Source organism: Pelobates fuscus, chromosome 3 (assembly GCF_036172605.1).
Source record: "Pelobates fuscus isolate aPelFus1 chromosome 3, aPelFus1.pri, whole genome shotgun sequence".
Classification (NCBI taxonomy): domain Eukaryota; kingdom Metazoa; phylum Chordata; class Amphibia; order Anura; family Pelobatidae; genus Pelobates; species Pelobates fuscus.
Genome location: NC_086319.1, coordinates 249,225,822 through 249,246,328, shown reverse-complemented (window position 1 = coordinate 249,246,328; position 20,507 = coordinate 249,225,822). Strand labels below are relative to the sequence as shown.

The 20,507-nt window shown below is 37.8% G+C and overlaps 2 protein-coding genes across 3 annotated transcripts in view; one reads left to right on the top strand and one right to left on the bottom strand.

The window, feature by feature from the left end:
- MEST (mesoderm specific transcript) overlaps positions 1–1,542 on the top strand; it is a 35,929-nt gene extending 34,387 nt beyond the window's left edge. Inside the window, exons 10-12 of the mRNA XM_063448305.1 lie at positions 269–345; positions 645–708; positions 1,138–1,542. Of these exons, the coding sequence (XP_063304375.1) occupies positions 269–345; positions 645–708; positions 1,138–1,255 (259 nt within the window). The 3' untranslated portion in view covers positions 1,256–1,542. The remainder of the gene's footprint in view (positions 1–268; positions 346–644; positions 709–1,137) is intronic.
- A 7,854-nt stretch (positions 1,543–9,396) lies between these two features.
- The window catches only part of COPG2 (COPI coat complex subunit gamma 2), a 41,855-nt gene continuing 30,744 nt past the window's right edge, over positions 9,397–20,507 (bottom strand). For both annotated transcript variants that reach the window (XM_063448302.1, XM_063448304.1), the window contains exons 18-24: positions 20,032–20,097; positions 16,441–16,580; positions 14,185–14,356; positions 13,769–13,866; positions 13,368–13,506; positions 11,495–11,593; positions 9,397–9,942 (exon numbers count right to left, since the gene is read on the bottom strand). In XM_063448302.1, the coding sequence (XP_063304372.1) occupies positions 9,812–9,942; positions 11,495–11,593; positions 13,368–13,506; positions 13,769–13,866; positions 14,185–14,356; positions 16,441–16,580; positions 20,032–20,097 (845 nt within the window). In that variant the 3' untranslated portion in view covers positions 9,397–9,811. The remainder of the gene's footprint in view (positions 9,943–11,494; positions 11,594–13,367; positions 13,507–13,768; positions 13,867–14,184; positions 14,357–16,440; positions 16,581–20,031; positions 20,098–20,507) is intronic.

The following is a 20,507-nucleotide window of genomic DNA, read 5'->3' as shown; positions in this document are numbered from 1 at the left end:
ATAACCTTTGCATTTAGTTAAAAAATACACATTTGTGCAAACATCACGTGTGCTTACATGGAAGGGAAATCCATGATCTATATCTGGTAATATTTTAAACACGTATGTGCTGCAGAAATTGTGGGTGCTATAGAAATAATATGTATACAACATTTGTATTCCTCCTTCACTGTGACTGAAAATGGAATATGTAGATGCAAGATTCAGTAATCTGTACGCAAGATAGCTTATACCCATACTTGTTATCACACCAGTCTTGTCATTTTAGTATTTTGCAGTATATAAATCAACGCAGGAAACACAGAGATCGCTGGGTGGGAGCATTGGCCAATTCCTCTGTTCCATGTGAGTAAAAAATTTGTTCAATAAGCACTTTGCTTAAACCATGAGGGCTCTGTGTCCTAGCCATTAAAGGGAAAGAGCGCTGCTTGCTTGATGGCAAACTTTCCTGGTATTGAGTTTATGTAGAATTGCTCTCGCAGTAGTGTGTGGCACCATGTGGCCTGATGGTTAATTTGAACTGCAGGTGTTTGTGCACTACATTTCCCATAAGGCTCATATAGATAACATGGCATTATAGGAAACATTATACAAACGTTTGGCAACCCATGATTTTCTAAGTTTTTTTTTTTTCCTTTTCATAGTACATCTAATATATGGACCACTTGATCCTGTCAATCCACACCCTCAGTTCCTAGAGCACTACACGTAAGTTGAACAGTCCTCAGAAGATGTTGCCTGCAAAGGATTAACTATGCTGCATATTATATGTAAATGTGACATTTTCAATATTTAATGTGGAAATCTCTAAATGTATACAACTAGTGTTTGAAGATTGCATGGAAACCATGTCAGTTATAAACCATTGTACAGCTCTGCTGAATTTGTTGGCGCTATATAAATAATAATAAAAATTAACACACAGATTACAAATATAAAGCAGGCAAAACAAACTTAATGTTTTACTAATTCTCTGTAATATTTTACAGATAGGGGTGAATTTTAGATCTGTGTGATCATAAGTAGTGTTAGGAGATCTATGCCACAATGCGTAACATGTCCCCGTGACTTTTCACCATGTCGAAGTTTGTGTCACTAGTTCAAAAAAATTCTTTAACTTTCGTTCTATTCTTGCAGAAAACTAATTCCAAAGTCGACCTTCTTTGTTCTGGATGATCATATCAGTCATTACCCACAGCTGGAGGATCCTACAGGCTTTCTTAATGCTTATCTGAGTTTCATCAACTCATTCTGATCCAGGGAGAACTGTGACTTTTTTGTGCATGTGTAATTTCTATATCTTCATCCTCAAAGGAGACCAAGCCACCAAGAGAAAGCAATAAGGCCTACAACATGTTTACAGTTCTTGGACCAGTTTACTTTGTATGCTTATTTGATAGTTTCAAGCCTTACCTCAGGGATAACTGTTCTTTAGCCCATTTTACTGCAATAGCAGTGTTTCCTTTTCTCCACCATCAATTTTCAAAATTAAAAATATCGTTGAGAGCAAAGTCTAGCAAACTAAATTGTGTAGATGACCTTTAGAAAAATCAGTACATCTGAAAAAAAGACATTTTGCTACAGTTGTGAATGTGCTACTTGGGGAAAATGGGTGACTGTGGCTATAGGGCTACTAAACTGGTTCATGGATTGCAGGGTAAAACTTACAAGGAAAGGTTAAAGGATCTTAACATGTATAGCTTGGAGGAAAGATGAGACCGGGGGGATATGATAGAAACATTTAAATATCTGTTAAACATTTAAACATGAAGGGAATCAACTCACTAGTTAAGGAGAGTATATTTAAAATAAGAAATACTACCACAGGAAGAGGGCATAGTCTTAAATTAGAGGGGCAAAGATTAAAAAATAAAATCTATATTCTATGATATAATATAGATATATAGATTTGTTAGGAGAACGTAAAATAAAATTAGCTAAAAACTGAATAATCTGAAAAGTATAGCACATAATCTGAAATGCACACTACCACACAGGAATGCTGATAACTGGGAGGTTAGTTGTAGAACATAAATAACAGAGAAAATCCCCAGAGCAGGGTGTCCACTCACTCGCAGCCCTCCAGATCTTATTGTTTGAGTATACCAGTAGTTCTTCTTGAGGGTCAGAAGGCGCCATATAGTGTGTATTCTTTAGCTTCATATAAAGTGCACTATTGTTGATTTTATCAAAACTGTAAGCACACTGGTTCTGGAAACAAACTACGAAAACTCTGGCATGTGATCCTTTCAATATGAAAGGTGAAAGTGACACATCTCTTTATGCATATTGCATTGGCATGATGACATTCCATCAGTAGGCCAGTGTAGAGCCTTAACTGTACATTGAGTAGCACCTCAATTGTTACAAAACGTGCAGTTTAATCCAATAATTAAAAAATATAGTCTGTGAATGGCTATTTTATTTTTCATAGCACAGCATGGTTCATTTAGCTGTTGTCAGATGTAATGTGATTTATTTGTTATGTTTTAATTTAGGTGCTATTGATAGTTTGATTTATATACTTGGACAATGTAACCAAGTGTTACTAAATAAATATCTCCTAAGATTGCATTTGAATATATTGAAAAAATGGTGGTAGGAAAATCTGCAACAGAGGGTGTCCCATCCATGCCCTCCAGCTGCTGTTGAACTAATCCTACAATGCTTTACCAGCTTATTCCAATGTCAATATTTTTTTATAGCGTAAGGTGACTAGATCATAGAACATTTTTATAGTGTACTTATATGTTCTGAATACCATTTCGAGTGACAGAATTATGATTCTGCAGTAACCAAACAAATTAAGAAATTCGAGGTGCTTAAATGCTAAGCTCAACTGACCTATAAAAGCAGTAGCATTGGCATAGACATGCACAAAAGTAACATTCAGTGCACATTATACAACGTAATGTAAACTGTGTAAGGTAAAGAAAAAAAAATAGATATACCATTGCTCACTCAAGAGCTGCTTGCAATGCTGATAACATTATGTACAGAGTGTGAGTAGCGCTATGGTTTTCTAGAAAGGCAACATGTGGTAGTTTGATCGCTGTGGAGATCCCGGGTCTCACCGTCTGACCTGAGCAAATTAGATTTCTCTCTCAAATTCACTCAAACTCGAATTGCAAAATTCAGGGTAAAAATAGCCACGCTGTGATTATTGCTGAGTTGTATCATTTTATCAGCTCGGCTATTTTGGACAGCAATTAGCAATTTTGTTTTTAATTTATTGCATTGTGAACAAACAACTCCATGCAATGCGGTTTATGATGCTGCATACATTGTGCATTGCATCGGGATAATAGGTACTGCTATACTACTGCTGCTCTTATATGTCACTTTAGAATGTGCACTTAATAAAGAATAATATGCATTACGTTCTTAAGGCTGCGTTGGACCATGTACCCACGCACACTATAAATCTAGTCCTTCAGTCTTAGCAGCATATTAAATAATAAAGCACATGGCAAAAGGATTAACAGAGATGTCCAACAATAGATTCCTTGTTATGGATGGATTATCTCAATGCATCTTGAGGCAGTGAAATGTAAGTATATTCAGGTCAGTGGTAATCTTTATCCTAGCCTATTTAGGAGCAGTGACTGACTGATGATGACATCACTACAATCTGGTCCACAATTTAACATGGCCAGGTCAGTGACTATACAATACCATGAGTATATAGGCTGTCAGCTACACATTTAAAACATTTCCGTTTCAGAATGTGTCTTTTTCAGCAAGCTAAATGCACGCATGCCATGGGATCTAGAATAGATTCTATTTCTGTATAATCTTCCAAAATGCAATAATGTTTTTTATAGCCTTTTCTGTTTAATCTGATCTGCTAAAATTGGTTTATATGATCGTATGTGATACATATATTTTTTGTTAAATTGACAAATATACAAACAAATTATAATTCCACCAGTGGATGTTGGAATAATCATGTTTATTTTATCTTAATAAAACACTTTTGATGGAAATAACCAGATATTGTTGTCTAGTAATATTTAGAATTTCCTTGAGTGCAGCATGGCTCATATACAGGGCCACAGAAACCATGTATGGATTTTGCAGCTCACATTACAGTGTTAGGAGCATTGTTTGGTTTAGCGTACAGCTTTTAACGATTCTTATTGGTTATACTGTGGTTCTGGTAGGTTAAACTTTAAAGGAACACTCCATGCACCATAGCAACTACAGCCTGCTGTACTGGTTATATTGCCCTCCCACAATAATTAGTCAACTAGGACCTGGGCTCACAATGAGTTAAGATCTCCCTTCCTGGCCCTAAGCACCCTTACCTGCTCAAGCAGAGATGTCCCCACACTTTGCTAAGGATGAACTAAAAACTTGGGCTGAGGCTGTGTGGAGGAGGCAGGGACATGATGCACTTCATAACCCTGCGTCCCATATAAGATGGCTTTGAAGCACCTCTATTTATGAGGCTGGGCAGATCATCTTCCTAACCAAATCTACTTGTGGTGCAGACAATGGACTGGCACCAGAGTTCTGGTTTTTGACTTGTGAAAGACAGCCATAGTGCAACCTGGCATTGTATGGGCAGTAGTGTTACAGCTGGCCCAGCTGCAATGAACAATCAAACAAAGCTACAAGATTGAGACTTGGTAAACAGGCAGGAGCTAGTAAGTCGCATAAAGGGAGCCTGATTGCAAATAGGCGGAGTATGCATATGTGTGTCTAAGATTTTGTGCTTTTGCTGTATGTATGTGTGTCTGTATGCATGTAAGTTTGTTTCCTTGTGTGCCTGCATGTCTGTGAATGTTTTCCTTCTGTCCCATGTATGAGTGAGTCTGCATGCCTATATTTTGTCTGTTTGAGTGTGTGTGTGTGTCTGTGTGCAGGTAGAATCTTATGTCTACCAGAGATGTATCTATAGTGCCCAAAGTGCAATTTGAACACAGGAATGTATCTATTGTTCATAGGCCACTGGCGCTTCTCAATAAAGGGTGACATGTCCAGCAAGTGCCAAGCTGCGAGAATGTTTTTTAAAGTGATCTGAGCCCCATATAGGTGCAGACCACACTGTTCTCCCACTGTTCCTCCACTAGACCACCAGGAATAAAACTCATCTGTTGCAAAAAGGGACCTGAAAGGATTGCAAATGAAAACTGTATGCAGACACTCAGACAAAATTCAGCCACCAAACACACATAAAACTCTACCAGCACCCACACATGCACACTCCACCCGCATACATTCCTCCAAACACATGTAAAACTCAACCACCACACAACATAAACATAACTCAGGACAGTAGTAGTTGGTCCCAATCTGTCACGGTCTAGAATCCTAGATGCTCACGAATAACCTCCTAAATGTGAAATTTTTGTTATAAGGAAACCCAAGTAGGTAACAAGGGTTTGCTGAAAGAACAGAAAATGGCACTTATACTTGTCCGTAATCTAAACTACTGTTGCATGTACCATTGGCTTACTTATGCATCCTATGTTACATTTGTCATCAGTACAGAAAGGCAGTGTATCAGACAATGGTCACGTCACATGGTCAAAAGTAGCTTGGCCTTACGCATGCGGTTTACTATAGTCAACTCCTCAAAGAGAGATTTTAAGCCAGACCCCACCTCATTAAATGAAAATACTCAAGGGGCAGCATTTGCATAGGTATGGTTTACTGGGTCATTAGGGAAAACATGGTGAACCCTGACAGGTTCTGCTGTGAAGGTCAGGGAAAAAGACAGTCTAATTAAGGGGAGCATTACTTGAGTGGGACAATACATCTCAGATATAAGCTGTGCACATCACACAGTTCCCCTTCACACCTTAGGGAAGCATGGCTATCTTCTGAACCATGATAAAAGCAAATGCTTCCAATACATGTTCCTGAATTGCTTTCCATCAGGGTTTAGGTACCTAATCTCTTGAATTAATTCAAGGTCTAACCCCCCCCCCCCCCCCCAATTAAACAATTAAATCGTAACTGGCTTGCATACGCCCTGAAAGGGGCACTATAAGCACCAAGTCCACTACATTTCAATGCAGTGGTGTTGGTGCATATATGCTGTCAATTTATTTAGAAAATGAAAACACTGCTGTTTCTGAAAATGTCAATGTTTACATTTGACCATAAAAGAAAGAAAGAGACAAATAGTCACTAAAGGAGCAGCAGGATGAAGCCGAACCTGGCTAATACATCAGTAAGAATGTATGGGAAGCCTTAAAGGGACACTATAGTCACCAAAACAACTTTAGCTTAATGTAGCACGTTTGGTGAATAGATAATTAGTTTTTACCGCGTACATGAAACAAAAATATCTCTTACCTCTGTAATTGATTCCATAGTTTGCAATCTTTGAAGACTAACTTGATTTCAACCTGGTCTGGCATGTATTTGACAGTCTATGAGACTGCCATTGGAAGGAAAAGAAATGCCCAGCTGCAATATTAGTTCCAGGACAGTGTAAGTTTCAGCAACTCCCATTTGGTGGAGTGTATTATGAATGCTAAGTGGGAAGTATACAGGTTTGGACAGGAGAGCGGGGGGAGGGACAGCAGTATGTTATTAGTAAAGACATTTAAAGTATACTCCTCGCCCCACACATTGACACTTGTCCCTGTTCTCTTGGGCAAAGCCTCATAGAATAGGAGTGATAACAAGCAAGCCTGCAAAGTCTTATTCGAGAATATGGACAGGAGGTCACTCCCATTTCCACTCTGGCCATTGGGTCAACATATAGTGCATAAATCCCATTAAAGATATTATCTGTGACACAAAACTCTTCAAGAACTTGCCATGTTTATTCTGATCCATATGTTCAAAGGCATTCTTTGTGTCTAATGGAAGCAGCATACATGATCCTAGACCAATCATTCTTTGTGTACTGTCCAGTGTATTGAATGACCTGGCCTGGGTGCATTAGAACTGAAAAGTAGAGACTGAGATGTGTGGTTTGGGATTTAAAAAATAAAAAATTAACATTTGCATTACTTAAAAATAAAATAAAAAAATCAGCAGCTTGGGCAGAATGTATGTTCCTTACCTTCTTTGGGTATAAATAATATGCTTGCTTCAAGCATGGGGACAAATGTCCCCAACTGGTAAGCAAGAAGTGGCAGTCTGTTCCCAATTTTTGTGTGTTTGTCTTCTCAAAAGCATGCGGTCAGGTTTATTGGGTGCCAGGTCCATCTAGTGTTAACCCTGCAGCTGTAAACATAGCAGTTTCAAAGAATGTTATGTTTACACTAAGGTTAATCCAGCCTTTAGTGGCTGTTTCATTGACAGTCGCTAGAGGCGCTTCTCACTGTGAAAATCACAGTGAAAAGACGGTGGACGTACATAGTAAAGCCTTAAGAAATGCTTTCCCATGGACTGTTTGAAGGCACGCGTGGCTCTTGCCGTGCATGCGCATTCGGATCTGACGTCGGCAGGGGGAGGAGAGTTCCCCAGCTTTGAGGGAGCCCAGCGCTGGAGAAAGGTAAGTGTTTAACCCCTTCAGCCCAGCGGGAGTGGGACCCTGAGGGTGGGGGGGACCTAAAGACCCTATAGTGCTAGGAAAATGAGTTTGTTTTCCTGGCACTATAGTGGCCCTTTAAGCAATAATAATGGAATGTACAGAAATTTGTCTCTGCTAAACCATTTGTGGAGCCCCTTACAAACACTTCTGAAAGTTGCAAACACTGTGAAAATGAGTAATTTAAACAAGTAGATTGGTTAGGGTCAAAGTAGATAAAGAATTTAGACACCAATAGCAGATGCAATGGTGTTAGTAGACAACAGAAAAAAGTTCCTATCTATGCCCCAATCAACATAGCAGAACACCTGGATTTTCTAGATACCTTCTCGATTTCCACCTTTTACCCCTTCAAAAACACTCATATCACAGCAAATGATCACTTCTGGACCTAACAAGTTAGGTTTTCAGATCTCATGTAACTTTTAGGGGGAATCTACTGTAAGTTTTCAGTGAGATGGGATATTCTGAAATACATCCTGGTTCCTCTATTAGTAACAGAAACATTCCAACTATCAGCCTTGTTTCTGAAGAATAAATTCTGCAATTAAGAGGACTACACTAAGAAGACATTGACATCCATCTGGAAGCCAAGAAGGGTTCTACAAGCAAGGAATACTAGAGAATTTGGAGTTGTTGTATTGGTGTAAAAGCATTCAAAAGGACCACTATCGGCTTCAATTTCTAAAATTCTGTGCTTCCTTTAATTGGTAATCAAGATCTCAAACCAACATCTGTGAAAATGCAGATTTCAGCAATTAACTCTTACACTATATGGAACTTTGCAGCAGTTCCACTTGTAATAACATGTATTCAAGTAGTTTACATCATGCCTACAGTAAGGTGTCAATGTAGCTCTTACCTCCTTGTGTTATCCACCATTTGAACCACTGCAGTTTGTCAATTTTAAGTATCAGACATGCAAAACACTGGGGTAAACTCAAGATCTCTCTAGCAAGTTTCTATATTTAGCGTTCCACGTGAATAGTGGTTCTGAGGTTACATTTGAAATTCTACTCAAAAGGTGTCATCTGTCAATAAACTACAAAAATACATTATTCTACCAACCACCTAAATATATCCTATAGAATTACATAGTTAGATAACTGAAAAGAGACTTGCGTCCATCAAGTTCAGCCTTACTCACATTTGTTTTTTAGATAAAGAAGAGAAATTCCATAGGTCGGATGTCAAAAGAACACTTGAGTGCTACTACTGAATAAAATAGAAACCTTTTAGGATATCAGAGCATTTGTTTATTTTATCTAAACACAAGACCAAAGGCAAACGAGCTTTGAAAGCTATGTTGGCAAAGAGAATTATGGAATCCATTGCCTTGGCATACACGGCTAAATCTCTACAGTCTGATCGAGGCCCACTCAACAAGGGATGTAGTGATACCATTGGCATTTAAAGCATTTGCTTCTAAAATAAATATGTAGAACTGCAACTTGGACATTCTTGAACATGTTTATAATGCCCTATTGCTCAGAGATACTTACCTCAAAAGATTCAACTACAGGCACAAGGTGTGGCAAGCAGTAGTGAAGACCTAACCTAAGGTGTGACAATGGCTGCCTAAATAAAAACAAATGTGATTCTAACCTAATGGCAGAAAATTTAGCAGTGATACTACAGGGGCATGGTCCATACACCAAACCTGCTTCATTAAGCTTAAATTCTTTGGTAGATAGATTATCCCGTTATCCCTTATAGAGCATTACATACTACCCAACTTTGCAAGGAAGTTTTCATTTTTGTTACAGCCCTTCAGTTGGTGAGCTCAGTGTCTTCATAATCTTTGCTCTTGTATGCGGATCTTGTTTGGTCACAATAAGTTGCATGTTTCTTTTATCTGTTGTATAGTGCTGTGGGATATGTTGCTATTAAATAAATAATAATTGCAAGTTAGAACTACATTTTTATTTGGTAATATGTGGCAGTTCTGCTGTAGTACTAAACCTGTAGAGACATAATAGCTGAAATATTAATGGTTTTATCTAGGTACAAAAAGTCTCTCAAGGCTAGACAGGAAACACATTTTGCCATGCTTCATTTGAAAACACAAACGCTGGAATGAACAATTGCAAGGATCCGGAGTCATCGACTTTGATCCTTTAACTGCTGCTGCTTCTGTCTCCAAGGCATTTATTTTTTGTAAATCACAGAGTTGTTGGGAAGTTCAGACATAAGACTTAGAGCAAGAATTCGAGTTCCAGAGGTTGTATGGTATATTAGAAGGGAAACATAGGAGTTACTTTTTCCTGAAATGTTATGATTTCCTTTATGAGATATGGAGGATGTATGTTGGATTTCCTATCCCACAGAGGCCAGGATGACATCAGCTGGCGTTTCATCTGTGCTCCTGACCGTAACTTGCATTGTAACACCATCACTAAGGGCAAGCTTGGATCGCAAAAGAACATCATGTCCGCCCCTGTACACACCTAGTTACAAGAGAAGGAACAGATATTGCTACTGAAACATTACGTTCGTTTAGCTTTTCAAAACGTGTTTTAAACATTCAATTGACAAAAACTATATATTTGGTGAAAGCTAGCAAATCTTGCATGCTGGATCAAATGTTAAAGGACTTATTGTATTCCTAGTGTAGAATTGTCGTATCAGGGGCATACTAGACTGGATCTAGTAATTTAATGATTCTGGAGATAATGCATTTAAATTGCAGATAAAAAAAGTAGATTATTTCCATTGTAGCGTGTCCCAGGGACCTGTTTCTTATGCAGCCACCTCTTGAAATGCCAGAAAATGGTTGAGATGTTCTAAAAGACTGACAGGGCAGGTAAGGACTTGCACACTGTGCATATAAAGCGCAAGTATTTAATGGGAGGCATGAACCTCTGTGACATCGGAGTTAAACAGGTATCTATTGTTTTCCAAGTTGTTTTACCACTCCATGGAAATGTGAAAGATGCAGAGTGAAAACAAGTGCAAAGGATTTTTTTCCCTACATATGATGTGAAAAGAAAAAAACTAAGATTTTAATGTGTGCCAAGACAAGAGAGCATGGACTTGAATAAAAGGGATACTATAGGCACCAAAACAACTTTGACCTAATGAAGCAGTTTTACTGGATAGATCATGCCCCTGCAGTCTCACTGCTAAATGCTCTGCCATTAAATAGTTAAATCACTTGTGTTTCTGTCCATGCAGTTCTGGCCCCTTGGCTGTGACCAACACACAGCCTACATAAAAAATGGTTTAATTTTCAATCTGATGTTAATTTGATTTAAACATATTTATCTCCTGCTCTGTAAATTACTAAATTAAACAGACTGTGCAATACAGGAAGTTTAAACATTAGATCTCACTTTACATTAAGTGTTTTTAGGAAGGCTGTACATATCACATGCAGGGAGGTGTGACTGGGTCAGTATAAACAAATTGCTTTAACTCCTAAATGGTAGAGAATTGAGCAGTGAGACTTTAGGGATATGGTCTATACACCCAAACTGCTTCATTAGGCGAAAGTTGATTTGATGACTACAGTGTCCCTTTAAACACTGCCCACTCAAAAACATAGAAACTTGTGATTGCACCATATAAAACAAATCTGGCGGGTGAATCTCTGTCCATGTAAGAATCTTTATCTTGCTCTTGTTACACTGGTCAGGAGGATAACAGTACAATGTATCACTTTCTGCTATATTATCACAATAAAATATTTATTTCCTGCTTACATCTTACCATTGATATTTCATGGCATGTTTTTTTATTATACCAATGCTCGTGATGGTATAACTGGTATCTGTGTTTTTGTAAAATAAAGTGATTTGGTTTTTATATAGACTTCTTCCCTTTATGTTCCCTAGGACGACGCATAATCCACATTTTTGAGATTTTGAACAATTCTGGGTTAGGCTCATTGGGAGAGATCTACAACGACCTTGTTGCAGATAAGTCTGCTAACTGTTTTATAATAACATAGGTTTTCACGTTTCAATGGACAGTCACTAGAGGTGCACAATTTTCACTCACCTGACAAATAAAGTACATGTGAGTTTTTGTTCTCAGGCACCTTGTCAGACCTCTCACATGGCTGCATTCCCAAGAACTTAATGATGTTGGTAACAGCCTCTGAAAGTATAACATTAAACAAAAATAAAACAAAATACAGTTCTAAACATGCAACACAGAGCTGTATTCATATCATCTGTACTTTTATTTAATTTTGTCATTTTAAGGAGACAAATTGTTCTGCTACTGATTGTTAATAATGTTTTGGGGTATATTTGTGGGGAAAAGTAATCTAATTATAGAGATATTATAGTCTGAGCCACTACAGCTTAATGCAATGGTTCTGGTGTCTACAGCATGTCCCTGCAGGCTCAGCAATGTAAACGCTGCCTTTTCAAAGAAAAGGCAGCGTTTACATTGCTGCCTAGTAACATTTCAGGTGTTGTCACTCATGCACCAACTAGAGGCGATTCCTATTTCCCTGCTGCATTGTGTGCAGCAAAATCGTTCAGCCTCTCCACACTCTGCATGGAGATGATGAACTATCTCCATAGAGATGATTTGATTCAATGAATCTCTATGAGGAGATGCTGATAGGCGTAGCGTTTTGCTGTGTATGTGCTATAGCCTCCCAACTATTTCTAACACTATAGTGTACCTTTAAATGGCTGTCATTATGAACTAATGAATTGAAATTGTAGTCATATTCTCTAGAATGGATGATTGCATACAGCATAAATATATAAGTAATCCCTAGAGAACCAATAACAATCCATAATATCAATCTTGTAATTATAGATTAATAGGTAGTGCGCAATGTAAAAATAGTTTTTAAAAAGCCACTTCTGGTTGTTAAATGCAGTTGAAGAATTGCATGAAAACAGAATTACTCCGCATCTTTCTATTGTTTCTCTCCTGGTTGTTTTAATCTGTACTGTAGCATATCAACATGTCTCAACAATGGGATGTGGTTTATACATTTCTCATAAATATACTCAGTTTTCCCTCCTCTTCAATTTGTCATATTTTGTATTTACTAAAAGAGTCTTAATATCTAAAAACAAAAGCAGTAATGAAGGAAATTATAAAGCAGCATACATCCTAATGAGGTATGAATTCCAGTGCACTTCATTTCTAAAACCCTCAATCGTCAGATATGGTGACACCCTTGCAGATTAAGAAGTGTCAGTCACCAATTTCACCATTTGCATATTTTCATTGGGGTACATCTACAAAGTAGTGATTTTATTAATTTACTGTTTTTTTGTTTTTATTGCATCTGGGCAGTTGAGTGTCGCTTTAAGGCTAAAATCAATGACATGCAATTGACCATGATGAGCGACTAGATAAAAGACAAAGGACTGGTGTAATAAAGCATAACACAAGTGTGATGGTTGCAAAACAAACTGTGTAAGTGAAGTTGAAAGAAAGTTTAGAAAGCAGAACTTGTTTGCTCGAAGGTGATTAAGGGTCAGTGTATTATATCTCAGGATATGTATAAATAAAAAAAAAGAAAAAAAAAAAAGAGAAAAAGGGCAAAGACGTTGGCCACTCCCACTGCTGTATGCCTGAAACCTCATTCTCTCTCTGCTTTGTACTTACTGTCAATGCCAAACATTCACATATTTGTCTTACAGAACATTTAATAGAAAGTATTTTGTTTATATACTTTATTACTGCCTACATGGCTGGCAGTCTCATCCAACTATGGCCCTAACAGGGCTTCCAGGTTCTTGCTATTAAGATCATTATCTCAATAAGCTCATGCTTTATCATAAAGTAAAACACCTGCTGAATCTGAATTTTGACAAAAGACATGCAATACTGACATTCTATAAAACGTGACTGTACCCCAGAAAAAAATTTTTTTTAGCTGCTTTTATTAGACAGTTACCTTCCAATGTTTTAGTTGTACTGAGAGCGAAGGTTTCTTCTTTTTCATACATATCGCCCACCTCTTCCCAAGCAGCACCAAAGTTTGGTTTCAAGACCTTTTGAATGTGATCTGCAAGTCCCACCTCCAAGTCTTCCAGCTGACACAGACATGAGAATATCAGTTATTCTAATGTTTTCATAACACTCAAGATTCAGATGATGATTTGTCTAAACCTGAGAGCTATGTTAATCCTTAAAAACAGTCATGGTACTATTTTTTATTAAGAATATTCTTGACACTGTAGTGTGTTAACATTTTCAAAAAAAAAATAGTGAAATATATTTCTTTTATTATAATATGTTCTCAGCCATGGAAGCACAAGGGATGAAAAGTTTTTACTTTGAAAAATTAATACGTACCACATATTCATCACTGTAACCTTCATCAACTGGTATACCGGTTTGTGGATCACAGTCTTTGACAACAAACTTCATTGTACAGTTAAAGGTGCAGGACACTGACAAAAGAAGACAAGTTGGATTCACTTCTGCACTTCTTAGATACATCATATCGTCTGTACAGATTTCAGAAGTCATTATATAAATAACTTAACGTTACAAGTAGCAAATAAATTGACAAATGGTATTTATAAAGTAGCCTTCACACCTATTCTCAACGTTACAAACTCCCTCTATGTGCAGTGATGCTCATCTTCAACACTAATATCGAAGGATTTAAACATTAATCTCTACTGAGGTCCAACAAAAGTGGAAAAAGGACAAAATAATTTAGAGGCATGTTTGATGCCAATCCAGATGAGAATATAAATGTTCACCTGCCGTAGGATCATCTTCGGGAAGCTTGACTAGAGTGTAACACATTCCAGGCTGGTTGTAGGGAAGGCTCTGTGCCGGTACATAATGAGTTACTTCATAGGCTTCTGAAGGCTCCAGCTGCACAGTTACCTTTTCAAGTAACTGATCATTTAATGTGTTGGTGCAGTCAAACTATGAACAAAAGTAAAAGCATACATCTGTAAATATTAACCAAAACAGTAAGTTTCTATCCACATAATATATTAGTACTATTTTAGGAAGTAAGAATATTCAGTTGACATAAGATTAATCATAAATTCTGTGAGTGTAACCCTTTCAATGCCAAGCATGCATATTGAGTGTGTTGGACATTTCAGGGAATCCTTACCCTCAACACCACCCACACTTAAGCATTTTTTTTTTCTTCACAGTGAGAAGACGCCAGCGTCCATAGGAAAGCATTGTAAATGCTTTCCTATGAGACTGGCTGAATGCGCGCAGCTCTTGCCGCGCATGTGCATTCAGCCGAGGAGGCGGAGAGCTCCCTGCCCGGCGCTGGAGAAAGAGGCAAGTTTAACCCCTTCCTCCCACTAGATCCCGGCGGGAGTGGGACCCTGAGGGTGGGGGCACCCTCAGGGCACTATTGTGCAAGGAAAACAAGTATGTTTTCCTGGCACTATAGTGGTCCTTTAATAAAGGAATATATATCATGAGCAAAAATAGTCACAGTGCATAAAAAATATAGATGACTATCAAAATTATTAACACCAACAACAGATAAAAACCAAAAGGGCTAACATAACAGAAGTCCTAAAAACTTGCCCACTTAGGTTTTCAAAGTAAAACTTCTGTCCAGGGGGTCTCCGGCAAGGAAGATGGTGACTTACTCAAAATTAGATTTTGGCCCCAAGCAAGTACAATGCACACTTCAGTATCATTAGAGATATACCCTGTGGATTACCAGGCCTCATCCAGAGGTGGAGTTAAGGCGTATCTATAGAGACACTAAGTGACCACCCCCTGGTGTCAAGGCCCATATCAATCCAAACTGAAACATTTGGTTCTTCTCTTATGTACCTGCCACAGAAATAATAATTACATCTACGAATTTGTTATTACTTTTCCATTCCATAGATATGTTGTCCACTATATTGGGTTGCAATTAAGGCGTATATCACAATCCCTTTCCCTATGGTTAAGTTATGCCAAACATGTTTGGGCTTCTTTAGAAGATGGCGCTTGCAACATTCCAAATATAACAAAAATTTGTGTAAATTATTATTCTGTGGGTAAATATTAATGTTTTTTCTTTTGGCTATGATACTGGAACAAGGCTAATGGCCATTAACAGATCAAAGAGATTGACTCATCAATTAAGTAGTACAGGCCATATGGCTGAAACCAGACATTCAGGCTTTTCAAGTGTAAAAGCTCACACCTTGCAGAGCCTTTGATTAATCACTGGATCCATCTTTCCCTATTCACATTCCTATGCAATTTACATTACCCCTTCTGTCATCTGACCTCTGCGGGGGTCCCAGCTTCAAAGAGGAATTAAGGCTGTAAACCTTCTGACCTTCCATACAATCAAATAAACCCCTTTTGACATTGAAAATATCACCTCTACCAAGCAGGCAGGTCATCTATGCACTACACAAATTACATTAAAGGACAATATTCCCTATTGCAATAATAAGTTATGCACCCTTGCCGTAAAACAGAGCACCTTGCAAAGACTTATCAATGAATGCATTGGGATATCTGCGACTGAGCAGTCACAGAAAGTCTGGGCTCGGAAAAAGGTTAGAGTTTGCAAAGGCTGCAGACAAGAGATTTGCAGCTATTGCAATGTGTTTTAAGATAACCCTACCGAGAAAAAAAAAAAAGCATAATTAAATTTTTGCATATTTTCAATGGGGTACATCTACAAAATAGTGATTTTATTCATTTACTGTTTTTTTGTTTTTATTACATCTGGGCAGTTGAGTGTCGCTTTAAGGCTAAAATCAATGACATGCAATTGACCATGATGAGCGACTAGATAAAAGACAAAGGACTGGTGTAATAAAGCATAACACAAGTGTGATGGTTGCAAAACAAACTGTGTAAGTGAAGTTGAAAGAAAGTTTAGAAAGCAGAACTTGTTTGCTCGAAGGTGATTAAGGGTCAGTGTATTAGGATTGTGTAGCTCTGAGGATGGATCAATGAACTGTGAAACAACAAATTACGTCTTAATGTTATATGATTTTTTAATAACTGAGAATATTACCACCTACCTGAAAAACAATATGATCTGTAAACACATGCTTAATGCATCGCACAAAATACTCTGTCTCAGCTTCTGTAAGCTGCACAGGTTCAGAGGATTTGAATAAGGGCCCCAAACTCCTGAATTCAGGAATGGCAGACAGTTGTTCTGTAAAAGATTAAAAAAAACAAAAAAAAACAGACAATGCTCTAGTTTATATTTTACACGATATTAAAAGAATACACAAGCAATATTGTACAGCGCCATGGAATGTGATGGAGCTATATAAATAATAATATGGCTGTAAACAAGAAAGTGTAGTGAAAACCGTTGTGAATTCTCAGTATTACTACATTTAATGCCTCTTAATGTGATCTGATCACTTTTTGTTATAACAGATAAAAAGAAACAGATTAATTTAATTACTAAACATAATAAACAAATATTCATAGTATTTGACGAAAACAAAAGTGTCTGAAAATGTAGTGTTATCTTTTATATTAGAGGGAAATGTACAATGAAACGATGAACATGTTCAACAATCCTATCCTTTAATATGGTTTCCATTACTTTCCCCCACTACTGAAGTAAGGCTTACTGGCCTATAGTTGCCCGACTCCTCCCTACTACCTTTCTTGTGAACGCGTACAACATTCGCTAATTTCCAATCTTCTGGGACTACTGCTGTTAACAATGATTGGTTAAATAAATTCGTTAATGGTTTTGCTGGTATCCCCAAAGCTCTTTTAATAACTTTGGGTGTATCCTATCAGGCCCTATCGATTTATTTGTCTTTACTTTTGACAGTTGAAATAGAACCTCTTCCTCTGTAAACTCACATGTAACAAATGCCTCATTTGTCCTTTTTCCTTACTGAGGCCCGTTTCCTTCATTTTCATCTGTAAATACTGAACAAAAATAATCATTGAGGCAGTCAGCTAGACCATTATCCTCTTCTACATACCTTCCTTCTTTTGTTTTTAATCTAACTCATCCTTGTTTTACTTTCCTTTTCTCATTTATGTATCAAGAAAATGTTTTGTCCCCCCCCCCTTTTTTTTTTACTGACTGCTATTTTCTCTTCTGTGTGTGATTTGGAAACTCTTATAACTTGCTTAGCCTCTTTCTACCTAATCTTATAGATCTGTCTAGGTTTTTTTATAATTATTAAATGCTAACTTTTTGTTTTTTTACTACAACATATGCGGAGTACTACAATGGTTTCTTGAATTTTTTGCTTTTACTGACAAGCCTAATGCAATTTTCTGTTGCCTTCAGCAGTGCAACTTTTAAATAATCCCATTTCTCTTGGACTCCATTTAAATTGCTCCAGTCTTATAATGACTCCTTCACACATATTCTAATTTTAGAAAAGTCTGTTTTTCTAAAGTCTAAAACTTTTGTTTTTGTGTGGTGTGACTCAATCACTGTTCTTATATTAAACCACACTGACTCATGATCACTGGATCCAAAACTTTCACCGACAGTAATATCTGATACCAAATCTCCATTTGTTAACATTAAATCTAGTATAAATACAAAAAGATAAGTCCTGCGCTCACTCCCATCACTCCTGGGTGGCAGCAACGACCACAGTACACATCAGCCCCAATATATATATTAAAAACCAAAAAAAAAAAGAAGTTACCTGCGCTCTCTCCTTAATCCCTATGTATATTTAAACAAATGGAGGTCATTTAGTTACTCCAATGGCCAGAAGTGATGGGAGTGAGCGCAGGACTTATCTTTTTGTATTTGTATTCACTTTTTGTATCACACAGCTTTGTTACAATGCTGCCGCCCATCCCATGTGTTAATAAGTATATAGGGGTGTATATAAAAAATACAGGCAGGCGGGCATTCCCTCCAATGGCCATTGGAGTAACTAAATTACCTCCAATTGTTTAAATATACATAGGGATTAAGGAGAGAGCGCAGGTAACGTTTTCTTTCTTTGGTTTTTACTAAATCTAGTATGGCCTTTTTACGAGTTGGCTCCTCAACGACTTGTTTTAGAGACAATCCCAGTAGGGAGTTTAGAATAAGTGTGCTCCTGGCGCAAGCAGCTATTTTGGTTTTCCAGTTCAAATTAGGAAGATTAAAGTCACGCATGATGATAGTTAAAATGACAATGAAGAGGGAAGTTATTTCCTCATCTAGTAGATTATCTAACAGAGATGACTCTAAGCTTATCATTTTTTAAGACATTTCCTACAGGCACCTTCTGTCCTTTTTTGGGGGTGCAATTTGATTGATGTTTTATCACCTTTTTGCCCCACCCCATCTCCCAGTTTAAATACATCCTAGCAAAACCTCCGAACTGCTCACCGAGAACATTTGTTCTCTTTTGAGAAAGATGCAAACCATCTTTTTTGTACAGTTTATTCCATTCCAAACTGAGCTACCATGAGAAATGAAACCAAATCCTTCCTCCCGACACCATTCACCAAGCCAATTGTTAAAGTCCCTAAGCTGCATCATCCGCCTGTCGTTCTGAGTGTTATGCACAGGCAGAACTTCAGAGAATGACAGTGTGGAAGCAACCTGCCGTATATCATTGGCGGAAAAACACAAAAAAAATCATTTACCTCTGAAACCTCACTGCAAGCCAAGTCATGTGTCCCTAGATGGACAAGTACATCCAATACCCCTTGCTGCTTTGCTCACTTAACAATATTACAAATATGTCACCTGTCTCTGTGAGCAGTAGTTCCGGGAAGACATCTCACAAGACCACTATTGTCCAGCTCAGCACCTCTTATGATAGAATCCCCCAATAACAGCTGCTTTCTATTAGGCCTCACCATAGTCTGCAAGCCTGTCTCCATAATACCACTACACTCGTTGCCTGAGAATGTCTCTGCGACACCATTATTAAAAAGACGCCTGGGATTGCCGGAGCATGAGCTAATGAGGGAGGAAAAGTATGACTGTTTGGCAAGGGCTATGCTGTATGAACGCAACATAAATTTGTAGTGGAGGAAGTCCGACTGGATGCGTGACTTCCTCCAGCAGCGTTCAGCAGAACGGGAACATCTCTGCAGGTAGCGTGTTGATTTAGTGTGCCACGGTTGGGGGCATGTTCTCCTCAAGGTGCATGTTTGGAGCAGGGATGCTGCGTCCAGGGCAGAGGTGAGGGTAGTGTTATATGAGGAGATAGCCAGTGAGGGACAGGAGAAAGTAGGGATGGATAGAAGTTGGGAATCAATATTAGATGATAGCTGCTGAAGGTAAATATAATTCAGATTCATCAGAGGAATTACGTATTGTACGAATAAATTCTACACAAACAGAATGATGAGAAGCTTATTGGAATGTGGACCAGGCAGCACAAAAATGATCCTAAATTTAAGTAACTCTACAACCAAACTAGTAAAGGAAAATTTATTTACTGAACATTAACCATTAACTTGCAACTTGGGTTTGTGAAATTGTGTTTCCCAAGTAAATCACTGATTTACAATTTCCACCAGCAATTGCTTTCTTGCCGAGAAAATTAGAGGAACTAGTCCAATGTGCAGTTGAAGGGAGAAAGCTATCCAAAGTTAATATTCTATTATATAATAAATAAATGAATTTGGCCAGAGGATTTTTCAATGTCCAGAAACATAACTCTCACCTTGAAAGATGTCTTGTCGAGCAGGCAAAACTTTTTCAGGCTGCTTGTTAGCCATAGAAGCAAGGTCTGACAGAAAATTAAACAGAGATTCCCAAAAGGATTAGTACACATAAGTAGACTATTAAAGTAAAGCTCATCACATTTAAGAGAAGTTATACCATCGTATGGAATACAGGATTTGCGACTGGCATGTTCTTCTCACAGCTAGTATATCAATTTTTTTTAAGTAAATGCCAAGCAATTGTTAAAAGGCCAGATGGACAGAATTGTTTTTGAATGCATCTGTGCTCCTTTGCTGTCTGATTGCACGTGTGTGATTATAATAATAATACACACACACACACACACACACACACACAACCTACAATGTCCACCTTTCTGTTTAAGTGCACCATATACATTATAATTATATATATATATATATATGTATGTTTGTTTTCAAATGGGAAATATGGCATATGGCTTTCTTTAAATAC